Raw genomic sequence first — 15,979 nt, 5'->3', positions numbered from 1 at the left:
TGCTAAAATTCATCTTAATAGTGGTGTCAGTAGTTCAGACTTGGATGAAAAGGTGCTGTGGAGAATCTTTTGCATTTTCTTATTTTTTGGTCTAAATAGTCGTAATAGAGATTCATCATAACAGCATGGTCAGGTGATAAGTGTCACTACTTTTTATTGAGTAAAAGAATCGCATCATTCTGCCCATAGGATATATTGTTTGATCCTTTGTACAAGCACACTATGAACAGCTATCCTTTGTCTGGGAAAGTGCGATGTTTAATTATGTATTTAGCCTTTTTTTTTTTTTGTATCCTGCAGTAGGTCTCAAACCTATGTAAATCTAAATTGTTAATATTTTCCTGCCTCATTAAACACAAAGTACTGAGTATCATTTGATCTTTGAAGCTTAAGAATATCTTAGCGCCCCAGGACTGTGATGCACACATCAGTTAACCACAGATATGGAAGGCATAGAAATTGGAGCTAAACCAAACTTGATGGTGGAACATACCACTGGCATAGGATCTGGGGAAAAATTAGGTTATCGAGTTTATTCTTGTTTCCTGCCAGAAAATGTGTGTGATTGTCTTAACCTTTTGCATAATTTAACTGACTCATATGCAACTATTTCATATTTTCTTCTTTCTCATTATTCCTCCTTATTTATCCTCACAGCTACCAATCTAGTTTTCTACTTCACCAAGAAAATTGAAGTAACTGGAAAAGAACTTCCTAATTCCCTAACAATACATTAGCCCCCTTAACCTGCATCTGCTCCCAAAATTCCACCTTCTCTTCAATTACAATAGATGATCTAGCCAAGGTTATTCCTTCCACCTGTGTGTTAAAGTCCATCTCTTAAAATACTACTCCAGTAATTCTTCTTTTATTGTTGGATCATTCTTATCATTATTGTTTTATAAATATATAAAACATATATATATCAAACAAAACCACAACAAAAGTTTCCATAGTCCTATTTTTCTTTTCAGCTGTCATCCTGTTTCTCAAAAGGCTTATCTATATCCACTATCTCTAGTTTCTTTCCTCTGGTTCTCTTGAACCCATTCCAAAGATATTTTGCCTTCATCGCAACAAAAACTATCCTTAAACTCTCCAGTGACCTCCTTGTTGCTGGAGCTAATGGACATTATCTCAATCTTTTTTTTTTTATTTTTATTTATTTTTATGATAGAGAGAGAGAGAGAGAGAGAGAGGCAGAGACACAGGCAGAGGGAGAAGCAGGCTCCATGCACCGGGAGCCCGACGTGGGACTCGATCCCGGGTCTCCAGGATCGCGCCCTGGGCTAAAGGCAGGCGCCAAACCGCTGCGCCACCCAGGGATCCCCATTATCTCAATCTTAATCTTACTTACCTATCATCATTTTTTGTCACAGTTGATCACACTTTCCTTGAAACCCTGACTTCCAGGGTAAACATATTGCCTGGTTTATTTTCTGCCTTTCTGTCTGCAGCTTCCCAGTTGATTTTGCTGGTGTCTCCTGATCTCCCTGACCTCTGTCTATTGGAGTGACCCAGAACCTAGACCACAATGTGTTCTTTCCTATCTAGATTTGCTCCTTAGATGGTCTCATCCAACCTCATTGCATTAAATGCCATCTCTGTACTAAGACTCTCAAATTTGTAACTGCAGCCTGAACTACTTCTCTGAACTACTTACCTTTATGTCTAGTTGCCTACTGGATCCACTTATATGTCCAATTAGACATCTCAAATTTAACTGTTCAAACTGAATTTCTGGAACATCTATATACAGCTTACCAGCTTACCTTATTTCAGTTGAGGACACATACAGACTGAAAGCAAAGGGATGGAATGGCTGTTAACCAAAAGATGAGAAATAACATGCTGGTAAAGATGTGGTGAAAAAGGAACTTTCTCCATAGGAGTATAAATTGGTACAACTACTATGGAAGAAAAGCATGACAGTTCCTCAAAATATTAAAAATAGAACTACCACACAATTTAGCATTTCAACTACCAAGTATACAAAGAAACCAAATTTTAATCAGAAAGATACATGCATCTCTGTGTTCACTGCAGTATTACTTACCAGCATAACACTGAGTAAAATAAATTGGACAGAGAAAAACATACTGCATGATCTCACTTTTAAGTGGAATCAAGACAAAACCCAGACTCAAAGATACAGAAAACAGATTCATGGTTGCCAGAAAGGAGGGGGAGATTGTGATGGGGCAAAATCCATAAAGGGAGTCAAAAAATACAAACTTCCAGTTATAAAATAAATATATGGCATAAGGAATACAGTTATTCACTTTGTATATGACATATGGTAATTAGACCTACTGTGATCATTTTGTAGTATATACAAATGTCAAAGCACTATGTTGTATACTTGAAACTAAGGTGATATTTGTGTGTCAGTTTTACCTCAATAAAAAATTAAATAATTTGTAAAAATTTTTTTAAAAACTGAACTTCTGTTATACATTCCCTCCTTACAACAGACCGGTTTTTCCTGTAATAATCCCTTTTTCTGTTAATGACAACTCCATCCTTTTATAATTACTCAGGTTCAAAACCTGAGATCTCCTTACTTTTTCTCTCAGTCCATATCCAGACTGTAAAGGAAGCTTGCAGGTTTTATCTCAGATAATGTCTAGAAACTCTACTTTTCATCACCCCCAATGACGACACAGGCCCAAGATAATGTAATCTCTTGCCTGAATTATTGCAATCACCTTCTAATAGGTCTGCTTCTAATTTTGTCCTCTTATAGTTTATTCTCACTGCAGCATAAGTTAGATAATGTTATTCTTCTGCTTCAGACTGTCCATTGGTTTGTAGTGACATTTAGATTCAAAGCCAGACAGAGCCTTTACTACCACGTACTTTCTCATCTCTTGTACTACTGTCCATATTCTTTTCACTCTCACCATCGGAGCCTCCTTGCTGTTCTTGGAACATACCAAGACTTTCTCCCACTTCAGGGCCTTTGCCCTTGCCATTTTATCTGCCTGTAATGTTCTTCTAAAAATAGTATAGTTCTCTTACTTCCATCACATCTTTACTCAGATTTCATGTTCTCAGAGTTAACTTACCTGGCCATCCAACCTAAAACTTCAGTGTTCTCCTTTCTCCTAGCATTTCTTTTTTCTTTAATTTTTTAAAGATTTTATTTATTTATTCATAAGAGAGAGAGAGAGAGAGAGAGAGAGAGAGAGAGAGAGAGGCAGAGACACAGGCAGAGGGAGAAGCAGGCTCCCCACAAGGAGCCCGATGCACGACTTGATCCCAGACCCCGGGATCATGCCCTGAGCTGAAGGCAGATGCTCAACCACTGAGCCATCCAGGCGTCCCACTCCTAGAATTTCTTAATTCCCCCTCTCACATTCACTATGATTTAACATTGTAAATATTTACTTATTTATGTTTACATCCTCTTGCTAGAGTGAAACTCCATGAAAGCAAGGATTTTTGTTCATTTTGCTTACTACTTCATCTCTAGCACCTAGAGTAATAGCTGGTACAGAGTAGTGACACAAATAATTGTTGAATGCATACAAAGTACTTGCTTAATGGTTTGGTGATGATAACAACCAGTATGTACTGAGCCTTTGTTATATGTCAGCCAGCCACTGTTAAATATTTAGCAAAGGTTATCATGTTTTATCCACATAATATAATAAGGTGCTGTTCAGGAGTCCCCAAGGCCACCCTCAGATTTAGTGATTTGCTAGAATTTGCAAAGGTTAGCAAAGCTGTTATACTCAAGATTATATTTTATTACGGTGAAGAAATGCACATTAAAATCCACGAATAAATCACTCTGTCCATGAGAAACCAGGCACAAGTTTCCAGTTGTCCTCTTCCATGTGGACGCTGCTTACTTCTCCCAGCAATGATGCATGACAATAACAGTATTGCTAACCAAGGGAACTTACTTGAGGCCTGGTCAGAGTCTTTATTGGGGTCAGTCAGATTGGTATGGCTGGCTGCCTGCATGGCTGACCTTAGTCACTTGGTTTCTCCAGACCCTTTAGAGGTCAAGCTGTTGTCACAAGGCCCCCACTGTAAATCACATTGTTTTAGATCATCTGGAGTGACTGAAGGCCCCTACATGAATTACATTGTCAGCATACACTGCCTGGTCCCAGGCCCCTAGTTAAACAAAGACGCATTTATCAGGCAGCATATTCCAAAGGCTTAAGTTACCTCCAAGGAGTAGGTCAAAGGCTAAACCTTCATTGCACACAGTATAGACAACTCTGACTTGCTGAGATAGTCCTTTGCTGGACATGGGGTGTGTACTGTTATTTTCTTTTGTAGATAAAAGAAACCTGAGATTTGAGTCAGTTTCTTGTCCATAGTCACATAGCAGAGTTCCTTGACACTATAGGTAGGCAAAGTTTTCTTTAAAGGGCTAAATGGCAAATACCTATATGGCTCTGTGGGCTATATAGTTGTGGTTGCAATTACTCAACTCTGCCATTGTAGCAAGAAGCCATAGACCATATATAAACAAATAGTAGTTGCTATGTTCAGATAATCTATTTACAAAAACAGGCAGCCTGCAGGCTATAGCTTTCCAACCCTTGCTCTTAAGTATTAAAAAAAAAGAAGAAGAAAAGAAAAGAAACAGTTTGTACTTTATTTAAAGCTGAGGAAAAGATTTAATCCATTCACTCCTGCAAGCATAGATTTTAGGAGATGTCTGCCAGAATTCACTGAATTTTTAACACTGTAAATATTTTAAAGATGTAGACTATTTTTGGCATTGGCTCTTTTAAAAATAATCTGCAGAATCATTTCGTTGCTTCCTGGTATAGTAAGATTTCTTGGTTTTGCTTAAAAGAAAGGGATGGTGCATTTATCCTTCTAATACCATGGTAAGCTTCAAAGTACCAACTCCTTAAAAAATACATGACCAGGTAATAATACTTATCTTTAAGATATCTGGCCCCCAAGTTTCAGAATTAAACTTTATCCATATCTCTCACCTTCATTTTAGGAGGTTTTTTTTTTTTTTTAGGAGTTTATTAGGTTACCTTCAGGACATATGTATGGCCTAGCAGTTCCCTGCATTTATATACAGTTTTCTGTGAATTTTCAGATATACTTCATGATTGATCTTTTATGTATCTGTTAATTTATATAATAAATATGGAATATATATATGCTCTGTTTTTCAGAGAGCTTGTTTTTATTTTGTCTTATATGTCCATTAAACCCAGAATCCATATGTAACAATTTTTAAGTTTACCATGGTAGTAGTAATTGCTTAATGAGTCTAGTTTTGAACCCCAGATAGTTAAAATGCTATATACTCTTTTGTTAGCTTTTAATTTTGAGATAATTGTAGATTCCCAGCAAATGGCAAAAATAGTATAGAGAGGACCCATGGACCCTTCACCTTTGATTACATTTTTAAGTACAGTATCAAAACCAAGAATCTGATATTAAATGTAAGTATATATACTTCTGTGTATTTTAGTAGTGGGCAGATTTTTGTAGCCACTACTGCAATCAAGATAAAGAATTATTCCATCACTACAATGATCTCCCTTATGTTATTCCTCGGTTACACCTTTCTCCTTACCTCTGACATTCCTAACCTTAGCCACCATTAATCTGTTTCCCATCTCTGTAATATTGGTATTTTAAAATAGATTTAGATTTACTGGAGGTTGTCTAGAAGATTATTAATTTTATTACTATTCCAAAAGAACTAGCTTTGGTTTTATTGATTTTTTTTCTCTATTGCTTTGTTTCTATTTCACTGATTTCAGCTGATCATTATTTTCTCCTTTTTTTTGCTTACTTTGGATTTAATTTGCCCTCCTTAACCTCTTAAGATTGCAACTAAGGTCATTGATTTAAAATTTATTTCCCGAGACAATTTAGTGCTATAAATTTATCCATGAATAGGGCCTTAGCAGCATCCCATATTCTTTTAACTTTGAAATGGTTATAGATTCACATGTGGTGGTAAGAAATAACAGGGAAAGATCTCGTGTACCCTTTACCAGTTTTCCCCAATGAAACATTACAAAATCATAGTACAATATCACACCAGAGTATTGACATTAATTTAGTCAGAGGTATAAAGCATTTCCATCACCACAAGGAACTCTCCTGTTGCCCTTATAGCCATGCCTACTTTCTTCCTGCCTACTCCTAAACTCTCCTGAACCTGTGACAACCACTAATCTGTTCTCCATTTCTATAATTTTGTCATTTTAAGAAAGTTACATAAATGGAATCATTCAGTATGTAACCTCTTCAGATTTTTTTTTTTTTTTACCCAGCATAATCCTCTGGATATTCATCAAGTTTGTTTCATGTATCAATAGTTGATTCATTTTTATTGCTTAGCAGTACTCCATGGGATGGGTTACCACAGTTTATCTGAAAGCTCTTTCTTCATTGAAGGACATCCACATTGTTTACAGTTTTTGGCTATTACAAATAAAGCTACTATAAACATTTGTTTACCAGTTTTTGGTGAACATAATTTTAAACTTCTCTGGGATAAATCCCCGTCTGCAGTTGCTAGCTGTATGGTAATTGCATGCTAAGGTTTTAACTTAGGTGAACTCAGATTCCTTTTCAAATCTTTGTTCAGTTCTTTTAGCCTTAGCTGGGCTGTTTGGAGTCTACCAGTTCAAAGATACAGTTCAAGGGTCAGTAAGAAATTAGGACAGAATTTATAAGCAGATTTCAGGATTTCCTTTCTTAGGCTCTCTCTTTCCCTGGATTCCCAGCCCTACTTCCCAGTTTATGACCTTGTTCTAAACTTAGCCTTCTGGTTTGTTGTTTCCATAAGGCAAGTTTTTGGCCTTCCCAAGTAGCTCAACCAGGATCTGCCTTCAAGAATAAAGCTATGAAAGCAAAAGAGTTAGCTAGTGCTTGCTATTCCTTCTTTCCAAGTGAAGAATTCCCTCCAGGTTCTGCCAGCTTTTCATATGTTTCCAGTGGTTTCAAGCAGAGATTTTTATATTTTACCTAGTTTTTACCTGCAGGAGGATTAGCCCAATAAGACATACTCTACCATTTCTCAAAGTATATTGTATATCCTTTTTAATTTTATGTAAATGGTAGCATACCATTCTTTACCTTGCTTTTTAAACTTAGTATATAATGGAGTATTTCTTTTCAATGTATGTAATTATGCCTTATTTTTATAATCACATAATTATCTACTGCATGGATATACTCTATTCAACAAGTTCCACTATTAGTGGACATGTGGTTGTTCCCATTTTTTGCTATTTAAATATTGCTGCATTATGTATCCTTGAACATAAGGCATTTTGTGTATGTGCAGGCATTTTTAGATTCTTAGAAGTAGAATTGTCAGATTGGCCTACATAGAGATGGCTGTGATTTATACTTTCAATAACATTGGGTGAGAATGCCAGTTTTCTCCCCACACAACTAACGAACTTAGTATTAAAATGTTTGTCCCATCTGTCTATTTTTACAAGTGACTTTTAGTTTCAATTTGCTTTTCTCTTAGACTAATTAAGCATCTTTTAGTATGTTTAAAGGCCATTTTTAAATGAACCTTCTTTTTATGTGTTTTGCCCATTTTTCTTCTGAGATTTTGATCTTTTTTTACTTGTAGGAACTTTTCATATATTAAACATCCTTACGTCACTCATAGTCAGGGAAATACAAATCAAAACTACAATGAAATATCACCTCATACCTATCAGAAGGGCTGAAATTAACAACACAAGACTAACAGATGTTGGCAAGGATGCAGAGAAAAGGGAACCCTTCTACACTGTTGGTGGGAATGCAAACTGGTGCAGCCACTCTGGAGAACAGTATGGAGGGTCCCAAAAAAGTTAATAGAAACTACCCTATGATGTAGCAATTGCACTACTAGGTATTTACCCAAAGGATACAAAAATACTGGTTTGAAGGGATATGTGCACCTTGATGTTCATAGCAGCATTATCAACAATAGCCAAATCTGGAAAGAGCCCAGATGTTCATTAACTGATGAATGGATAAACAGGATGCTGAATATATATTATATACACAACAGAATATTATTTAGTCATTTAAAAAGAATGAAATCTTGCCATTTGCAACGACATGATGGAGCTAGAGAATATTATGCCAAGCAAAATAGGTCATATAGATAAATACTCTGATTTCACTCATATGCAGAATTTAAGAAACAAAACAGATGAACATGGGATGGGGGAAGAGAGGCAAACCATAAAACAGACTCTTAGCTATAGAGAACAAACAGGGTTGTTGGAGGAGAGATGGGCAGGGGTATGGGTTAAATTGGTGATGGGTATTAAGGAAGGCATTTGTTGTGATGAGCTCTGGGTATTGTATTTAAGTGATGAATCACAAAATTCTACATCTTAAACTAATATTACACTGTATGTTAACTCATTGGAATCTTAAATAAAACTTGAAACTACAAAACACAAAAAATATATTCTTTGTCCTATGTTCCCACACTTTTTCCTATTTTTTTGTCTGTTCTTACTTGATTTAGGAGTTTGGCTTTTTCTTTTTTTTTTAACCTTAAAGGAGGTTTTTGGTCAAATCTACTAGTTTTCTCTTCTGATATTTGAGTTATGAGTAATAGAGAAGCCCTTTCCCATTTCAAGATTTAAAGTTTTCTCTTGTATATTTTTCAGGTGTTTTTTTCTGTTTTTTTTATTATGTTTGAATTTTTTTTTTGAGATTTTATTTATTCATGAGAGACAGAGAGAAAGGGTGGGGGCAGAGACACAGATATACAGGCAGAGGGAGAAGCAGACTCTATGCAGGGAGCCTGATGTGGGACTCCATCCCAGGACTCCAGGATCACACCGTGGGCCAAAGGCAGGCACTAAACCGCTGAGCCCCCCAGGGATCCCTTATGTTTGAATTTTTATCTATCTGAATCTAAAATCTATCTTGAGAGAAAGAATGTAGAAACAATGTAACCTTTAAAAAATTTTTTTGATGGATGGCTTTTGTGTACTTTGTAGTCTAGTATAAGAAAATACCAAAAATATTTATATTCACACCTGTTGGTATCATAATTTATGGTTTCTGCTTTTGGTATCATACTTAAGTTTTTTCCACTCTTAAAATTATACAAATACCCACCTTTATTTTTTTTGCTATTTTTGTATATTTAAATCTTTACCTAAAAAGTATTTTAACATATGGTGAGTTGGTACCAAACTTATTTTCTATCCAGTTAACTAGCCCATTTTTCTGCTGCCATTTATTGAATCATTTCCTCACAGATTTCAAATGTTATCTTTAATATTCTCAAATTTGTGGAATCCTTGGGTGGCTCAGCGGTTTAGTGCCTGCCTTTGGCCCAGGGCATGATTCTGGAGTCCCAGGATCAAGTCCCATGTTGGGCTCCCTGCATGGAGCCTGCTTCTCCCTCTGCCTGTGTCTCTACCTCTCTGTGTGTGTGTGTGTCTCTCATGAATAAATAAATAAAATCTTTAAAAAATTTTTTCAAATTTGTATGTGTGGAACTATTCCTTTTGTTTCATTGATTGCTCAAGTCCTTGTACTAATATCAATCATATTGTCAATTATTTGAAAAATAAAAACAGCAAGCAAAATAAGGCTTGCTTTAAAAGACCCTAAGATGTATAATAAATTTAAAATATTTTTTTTGGCCATTCTTATATTCTCTTAAGAGTGCTTTAAACTCACGTGATCAGGGGCATCTGTGTGGCTCAGTAGTTGAGCATCTGCCTTCAGCTCAGGTCGTGATCTTCAGGTCCTGGGATAGAGTCTCGCATTGGGCTTCCAGCAGGGAGACTGCTTCTCCCTCTGTCTATGTCTCTGCCTCTCTCTCTCTTGAATAAATAAGTAAAGTCTTAAAAAATATATAAACTCACATGATAAAGTAGTTTTTAAAATGTATACATTAATTTGGGGAGAATTAACATCTTTACCTTTAATAGTCTCATTTAGAACATGGTATATTTTTTAAATATCTTATGTTTCTCAGTTGATTTTTGTAATTTTCTTTGAAAGGGTTAAAAGTATATGCAGTGTGTATCATTACTGTAATATGTGATTATGTACTTTTAAAAAAAGAATAGTTGTTGGGGTGCCTGGGTAGTTCAGTTGGTTAAGCGTCAGACTCTTGATTTTTGGCTCAGGTCATGATCTCTCAGAGAATTGTGATATCGAGCTGAGTTGAGCTCTGTGCTGGGTATGGAACCTGCTTAAAATTCTCTCTCTCCTCCATCCACCCCTCCCTTTATACCTGCACATGCATACTCTGTCTCTCAAAGAAAAAAAAAAAGGTTAAAAGAGTACATTTTCAGTGCTCTCATCACAAGGAGAAATTTCTTTTTCTCTTGTTCTTTTTGTTGTAGCTCTATGAGAAAATAGGTGTTAGCTGCAGCTATTGTAATGATTTCACAATGTATGTAAATCCAGCCATCATGCTGTATGCATTAAACTTATACAGTAATATATATCAATTCTCAGCAAGGCTGGAAAAAATTCTTAGTAATTAAAAAATTTAATTTTTCATATAAAGTAAGAATTTAAATGTTTATCTCTGCTCATAATAGGTAATTTGGGGATTTATTTTCTTGGTCCCTGCCTGTTTTTTAAAAGTTTAATATTAGCATGTATAACTTCCTTTTAATTAGGCACAATTCCAGAACACTAATGTGAAATGTTTTGAGTATAGTGATAAATGAAATACATTTAATACTTCCAATGAGAAAAATAAATTTGTTCATAAATACCATCTGAAAATAAAAGTTACTTAATGCTTTTTATCTGAATGAAAACAAATGTAACTTTAATTATTCATAATAATTTTAAATGCCAGTTTATGTAACTATGGTGTCAAAAGCTGAGAAAATTTATGATTTCTTTGAGTTTTTCTCTTAAGCAACAGTGGAATTTTTAAGTCAATATTAGTATTTCAAATACTGTAGAGTTGTTTTGTCAGTTGGCCATAAGCTAGTGGTTTAATTAACATCTAATATATTCCAGTAAACCTTATAGCTTGATATGGAATACAAAAATATTCACTTGTACTTTTAACCATAATTTTTTCACAGAGTAGATTTTCAGAAAAGGTGACTATTAAAGAAGAAAAAGAAAATATCTTTGAAGTTTACAAAAGGTCTGTACCATTCTTCGTTATGTAATTTTAAAATAGTTACATAATTTGTATTTTGAGTGTTTTTCATTCTCTGCTCTATGTGCTTGGGCTACCATGCTGTGAGCCATACATAGATATTATTAATCAGTGTATCGGGTATACCCAGATGTCAGGGATACTTTCAGTTACTATAAAGCTGTGACAAAGATTTTTGAGCCATTAAAATATTTTTCGAGGAAGGAATAAGGAATAGTGATACAAGAAAAAAGAATGTGGACTTTTGGGAAGGTAGAAGTGTCAGAAATCAGATGAATATTGCAGTTTGCAGTGATTAGTACTAAGAGTTACAGTACACTCACTTGAACATACGCAGATACCAAACTTAAAGGATACCTTGGAGATCACGATCCATCCTGCATGCCTGTTTTGCTGTTGGGGCAAGGTACACTGAGATCAGGTGACAAATGTGTTCAAGTCCTTTTGTGTTAAGGCAGTAGTTTTCAGTGTGATCCTTTATAGCAGCAGCATCAAGTGGGAACATGTTAGAAATGCAAATTATTTGGTTCCATTCCTGACCTGCTGAATCAGAAACTCTGGAGATGGGGCCCATCAGTATGTGGTTCAGCAAGGCCACCAGCTGATCCTAATATGTGCTCAAGTTTGAGAACCATTAAATGAAGGAAAAGCCTAGGTGAAAATTAGATTGGCACAGAAACCCAGTATGATCCGTGACCATTTGAAATTTTAAAAGGGAAAAAATGACAAAAGTTCCCTTTTTTTCCCCTCTTACAGGCATTTTGCTTACAACGAAGTAGTGTCATTGCAGTCTGCAGAGTTTTATCATCAGTTTGGCTCTACCATAATGATCAGGAATGTGACATTGGAAAGTCACTACATTACTCCAGTCTTTAGTCATTCAATCAAAAACAAAAGAATTTTACTAGATAATCTCTTCCATCTGTAAAATTCCATAATTCTTGTTTGTTCTATATTATTGTTCTTGTTTTGTTTTGAGGAAGGTGGTGTTGATTGCATATATTAATGATGTCCCAAGTTGGAAAGAGAAGTGATTATCTCTTTTCTGTGTAATTTTTTTAAAAGATTTTATTTATTTGAGAGAGAGCATGAGCAGGGGGAGGGACAGAGGGAGAAGCAGACTCCCTGCTGAGCCACCCAGGCACCCCTTGTGTAATTTTTAAGCTTTTTCAATGCTAACTAAGTTTCAACTGTTGTACGTGTGGCACCTTCTTTCTGTTTTTTTTTTTTTTTTCTCCTCTCTGGCCCAGGGAACTCCAGCTGAAAAAGCTTAGTAGAATTATTTTTAAGGTAAAATATTGTAGTATCTGAGTGATTTTCGCCTAAAAACTAAGTTCATTCATAACTATCAGTCAGCTTTGAGATACTTTCCACTTTCCCCTTCGCTTCTTTCTTTTTCTAGGTAAGTGAAGCTCCAGAAAACTCCTAAGTTTTTCTAAAACAGGTTGTATAGGATCTCACATATTAAAATATAGTCAGAGCTGGTTAAATCTAAGCAACCAAGAACAGCACATTTTTTATACCTTCTTCCCCAAGGAAGCTCTCAGGTACCTGTATAAATTTATTAAATATACTTGTTCTAAAGAATAATTTATAATTTATTTATTTTACTCTACTATCAATAGAATAATTGGATGATCTTTTCTGGATTAGAATGCTAGCCTAGTTCCTCCTCAGACTTTTTGTCTGGTGTGATCAAAAATTCTCTGCTCTAGTTTTAACCCAACAACCTTTCTCCTACCCCTACCCTGGCCATTTAACAAGCACTGAAGAAGGCAAGAACACCTACTGAAGATACTGAAGAATCATAATATGGTAATAGTATACAGCATGGTGTATAACATATACATAGTGTGTTAGGTTGTGTTTCTGCTTATTTGATTCTCATTACTTTAATGTTTCTAGAATTTTAAAATCTGATTTTGGCTTTTGTGCTCACACAGTGAAGATTCTAAAAATGCAGCGATCATGGTTGGTGAATGTCGTTTGGCAGCACTGGTCCCAAAACCTCTGTGCTTATCAGTGCCACCTTTGAATCTGAGTGCTCATCAAGAAGACCTATTTCTAAAGCCCCGGATGAATGGTACTGTTTTCTTAATAAAATTCTGTTGGCTTTTGATAACATATAAACTGTATAGGAGATTTTTTTCATCAAAAACAAAAAAGTAAAAAATATCAAAACACACTTAGAATATGTTAAAATTGGAAAGTTAGTATACCTTTACTTAAAACTTTAGATGGAATAAATTCTTAAATATCTGTGTTTGTGTGATAGTGGTGAAATATATGAAATACCTAAAATATTCATATTTTAGTTGAATATTTTAGAATTTTATAATGTAAAAAAAAACAAAAAAAAAAGAATTTTATAATGTATTTAGAGTTTGTGTAGGTTTTTTGACAATCCATAATGCTTGAACAAAATAGGCTAGATTGAAGAATGAATTTAGAAGCAATAAAATTTCTTTATGTAGCCCACACCTAATTCTTCTGTACTTTCCTATTACAGACTTTGTGCTGCCTGGTGTCTTGTGCTACAGCAGCATGCCCAGATGATTGTGTGTTTTATCTTAAAAAGCCTTAATGGTTCTTATAATGAAAATTACAGCAAAACTATGCAGCAGAAACTTGAGCTTGTTCCAAATTCACCTGATGCTACCAAGTGAAAAATGCAATTATTTAAAATAAAAAAATTTTAAATTATTTTATCTTTAGAGAAAAACATTTCTAAATGTCCTAATTCTCATTTTGAAAGACCAACATTAAGGGATAGGATGCCTAGTGTATCAGTAGCTCAGGTGACCAAAACACAATACCATAGACTGGGTGGCCTAAATGACAGAAATTTATTTCCCACAGTTCTGGAGGCTAAGATCAAGGTTCTGGCAGGGTTCAGTTTCTGGCTCTCTTCCTGGCTTATGGATGGCTGCCTCCTTGCTAAGGTCTCAACGTGGCCTTTCCTTGATACATGTGCATGGAGAAAGAGCAAGCTCTCTCAGTCTCTTCTTATAAAGACATTAATTCCATCAGATCAATGTCTCACCCTTATGACCCCATTTCGTTCTGTAAAAGGCCCTATCTTCAAATAAAGGGTTAGAGCTTGAACATATGAATTTGTAGGGGGTACATAGTTCATTTTGGTAATACCTAGGTTTGTCAGTTTCCTTAGAAATTTTAATTGTGTATCATATATGTGCGTTTAACATAAAGACTATCATTTAAATGCTGTGTTCAGTACTGCTATATAAAGCTTTTAAGAAAGTATCTTCAGCTTAAAATTAGTTTAAGATTTTACATTTAGGCCTAGAAATACTTAAGGAGCATTTTTTTATTTCACAGGCACACACTGTAGCATCATAGTCTGTGAACAGAGTATGAGTAGTCCAAAGTAAAACTTTAAAGCAGATAGTAGTAGTAATATTTCATTGTTATGAAGGGAAGAAACTAACATAATGATGTGTGATGTCATTCTTAATCACTTCTAGATTTCAAATTTCCAGGAAAACATTCTTTTCTAAAGCTGCAGAGTCCTGAAACTTGTGAAATTTTTAAGAGGGAAAAAAATGTAGGGGTAAGTCCCCCATTTAAAAAAAATAATCCTATAAAAGCACATATTTTGGTTGTATTTCCCTATCATTTTTTTAAACACTTCTGGCCATTTACAGATTTTGAATGGCAGTTGGTGGTAAAAAGCAGAAAATGAGTAGTGACTCAGAGGATATTCACAAATAATGTTAAGAAGTTGAAAGAAGGCTGGGTGGGTAGGGTGGAGAGTGAATATACAAAACAAAATATAGGATGGATAGTTCCCTGTGATGGAAGAGAAAGCTAATGATTTAATTAAAGCAGTTTATAGAGAAAGTTTGTTGTAAATATTTTTATTCTGTCATTTCTTTGTTACTCAGAAAAGCCGTGGAAAATTTGGATTCTAAATAAATGCATCTGAAATATGCATATTATAATAGAATAGCTTCTTATAAAAGCAAAAGGGGCCAGGTATATGAGAAAGGGAAGGGAATGCATAAACTTTTAAAAACATGTAACGTAAAACAGTAGTAACTGGAATATTTTACACTGAAGGAAATTGCAAAAATTCGACATCATTTAAAATTTTTGTTTTAATTATTTTAAAAATATCAATTGTTTGGAGTTTTACTTTATCAAGTCAGCAATTTGTCTTGATACTCTTTTGGGTGTATATATTTCTGGTTCCTTCAAATGCTTTCTCACTTGATTATGGTGTTTTATAATTAACATAGAAAATATATCTAATTTTCTAGGTGTTCCAGAAGCCCCTAGGGTTGATGCTACCCCATAGATATTGCAAATTTCATTTTAATACATTACGTGGCTGTGAACGACCACAATGCAAGTTTGCTCATGTGCCTGAGCAAGGGGATGAAAAGGTAAAATATGTAATGTCTGTGAAGTAGAGATTGTTTTAATAATCATCTGTTATATGTTTAATTCAGATTTTCTTTGACTCCTGCTAGCATAGATGAGCTTTGCCTAGTTTTGTACTTTATATAAAGGAAATCATACAATCGGTATTTTTTTTTTTTTTTTACAATCGGTATTCTTATTTTTAGTTTCTTTTTGTTCAATATTTTTGAGATTCATCTATATTTTTTACTTATAAACATTTCTTTCTCATTGCTGTATAATAAATATTCCAGTGTGCAAGTATATCAAAATTATTTTATTGATAAATATTACTTTTGATTCATTTGGGTGGTTTCTAAACCTGCCTGTCTTTTGGTGGATATATATGTGTATGTATGTACATACATATATAAACACACACTTTCTGATGGGTTATACTTAAAACTGGAATTGCTGGTTCATAGGATCTGCATATGT

The 15,979-nt window shown here is 34.7% G+C and overlaps 1 protein-coding gene across 1 annotated transcript in view; it reads left to right on the top strand.

Annotated features, from left to right (window-relative positions):
• The window catches only part of TOPAZ1 (testis and ovary specific TOPAZ 1), an 80,425-nt gene that overhangs the window by 14,384 nt on the left and 50,062 nt on the right, over positions 1 to 15,979 (top strand). Inside the window, exons 5-8 of the mRNA XM_026016403.2 lie at positions 11,040 to 11,104; positions 13,063 to 13,202; positions 14,605 to 14,690; positions 15,400 to 15,525. Of these exons, the coding sequence (XP_025872188.2) occupies positions 11,040 to 11,104; positions 13,063 to 13,202; positions 14,605 to 14,690; positions 15,400 to 15,525 (417 nt within the window). The remainder of the gene's footprint in view (positions 1 to 11,039; positions 11,105 to 13,062; positions 13,203 to 14,604; positions 14,691 to 15,399; positions 15,526 to 15,979) is intronic.

This window comes from Vulpes vulpes, chromosome 11 (genome assembly GCF_048418805.1).
Source record: "Vulpes vulpes isolate BD-2025 chromosome 11, VulVul3, whole genome shotgun sequence".
In the NCBI taxonomy this organism is placed as follows: Eukaryota; Metazoa; Chordata; class Mammalia; order Carnivora; family Canidae; genus Vulpes; species Vulpes vulpes.
Note: the sequence above shows the minus strand (reverse complement) of the source record. Positions and strands in the feature narration are given on the sequence as shown.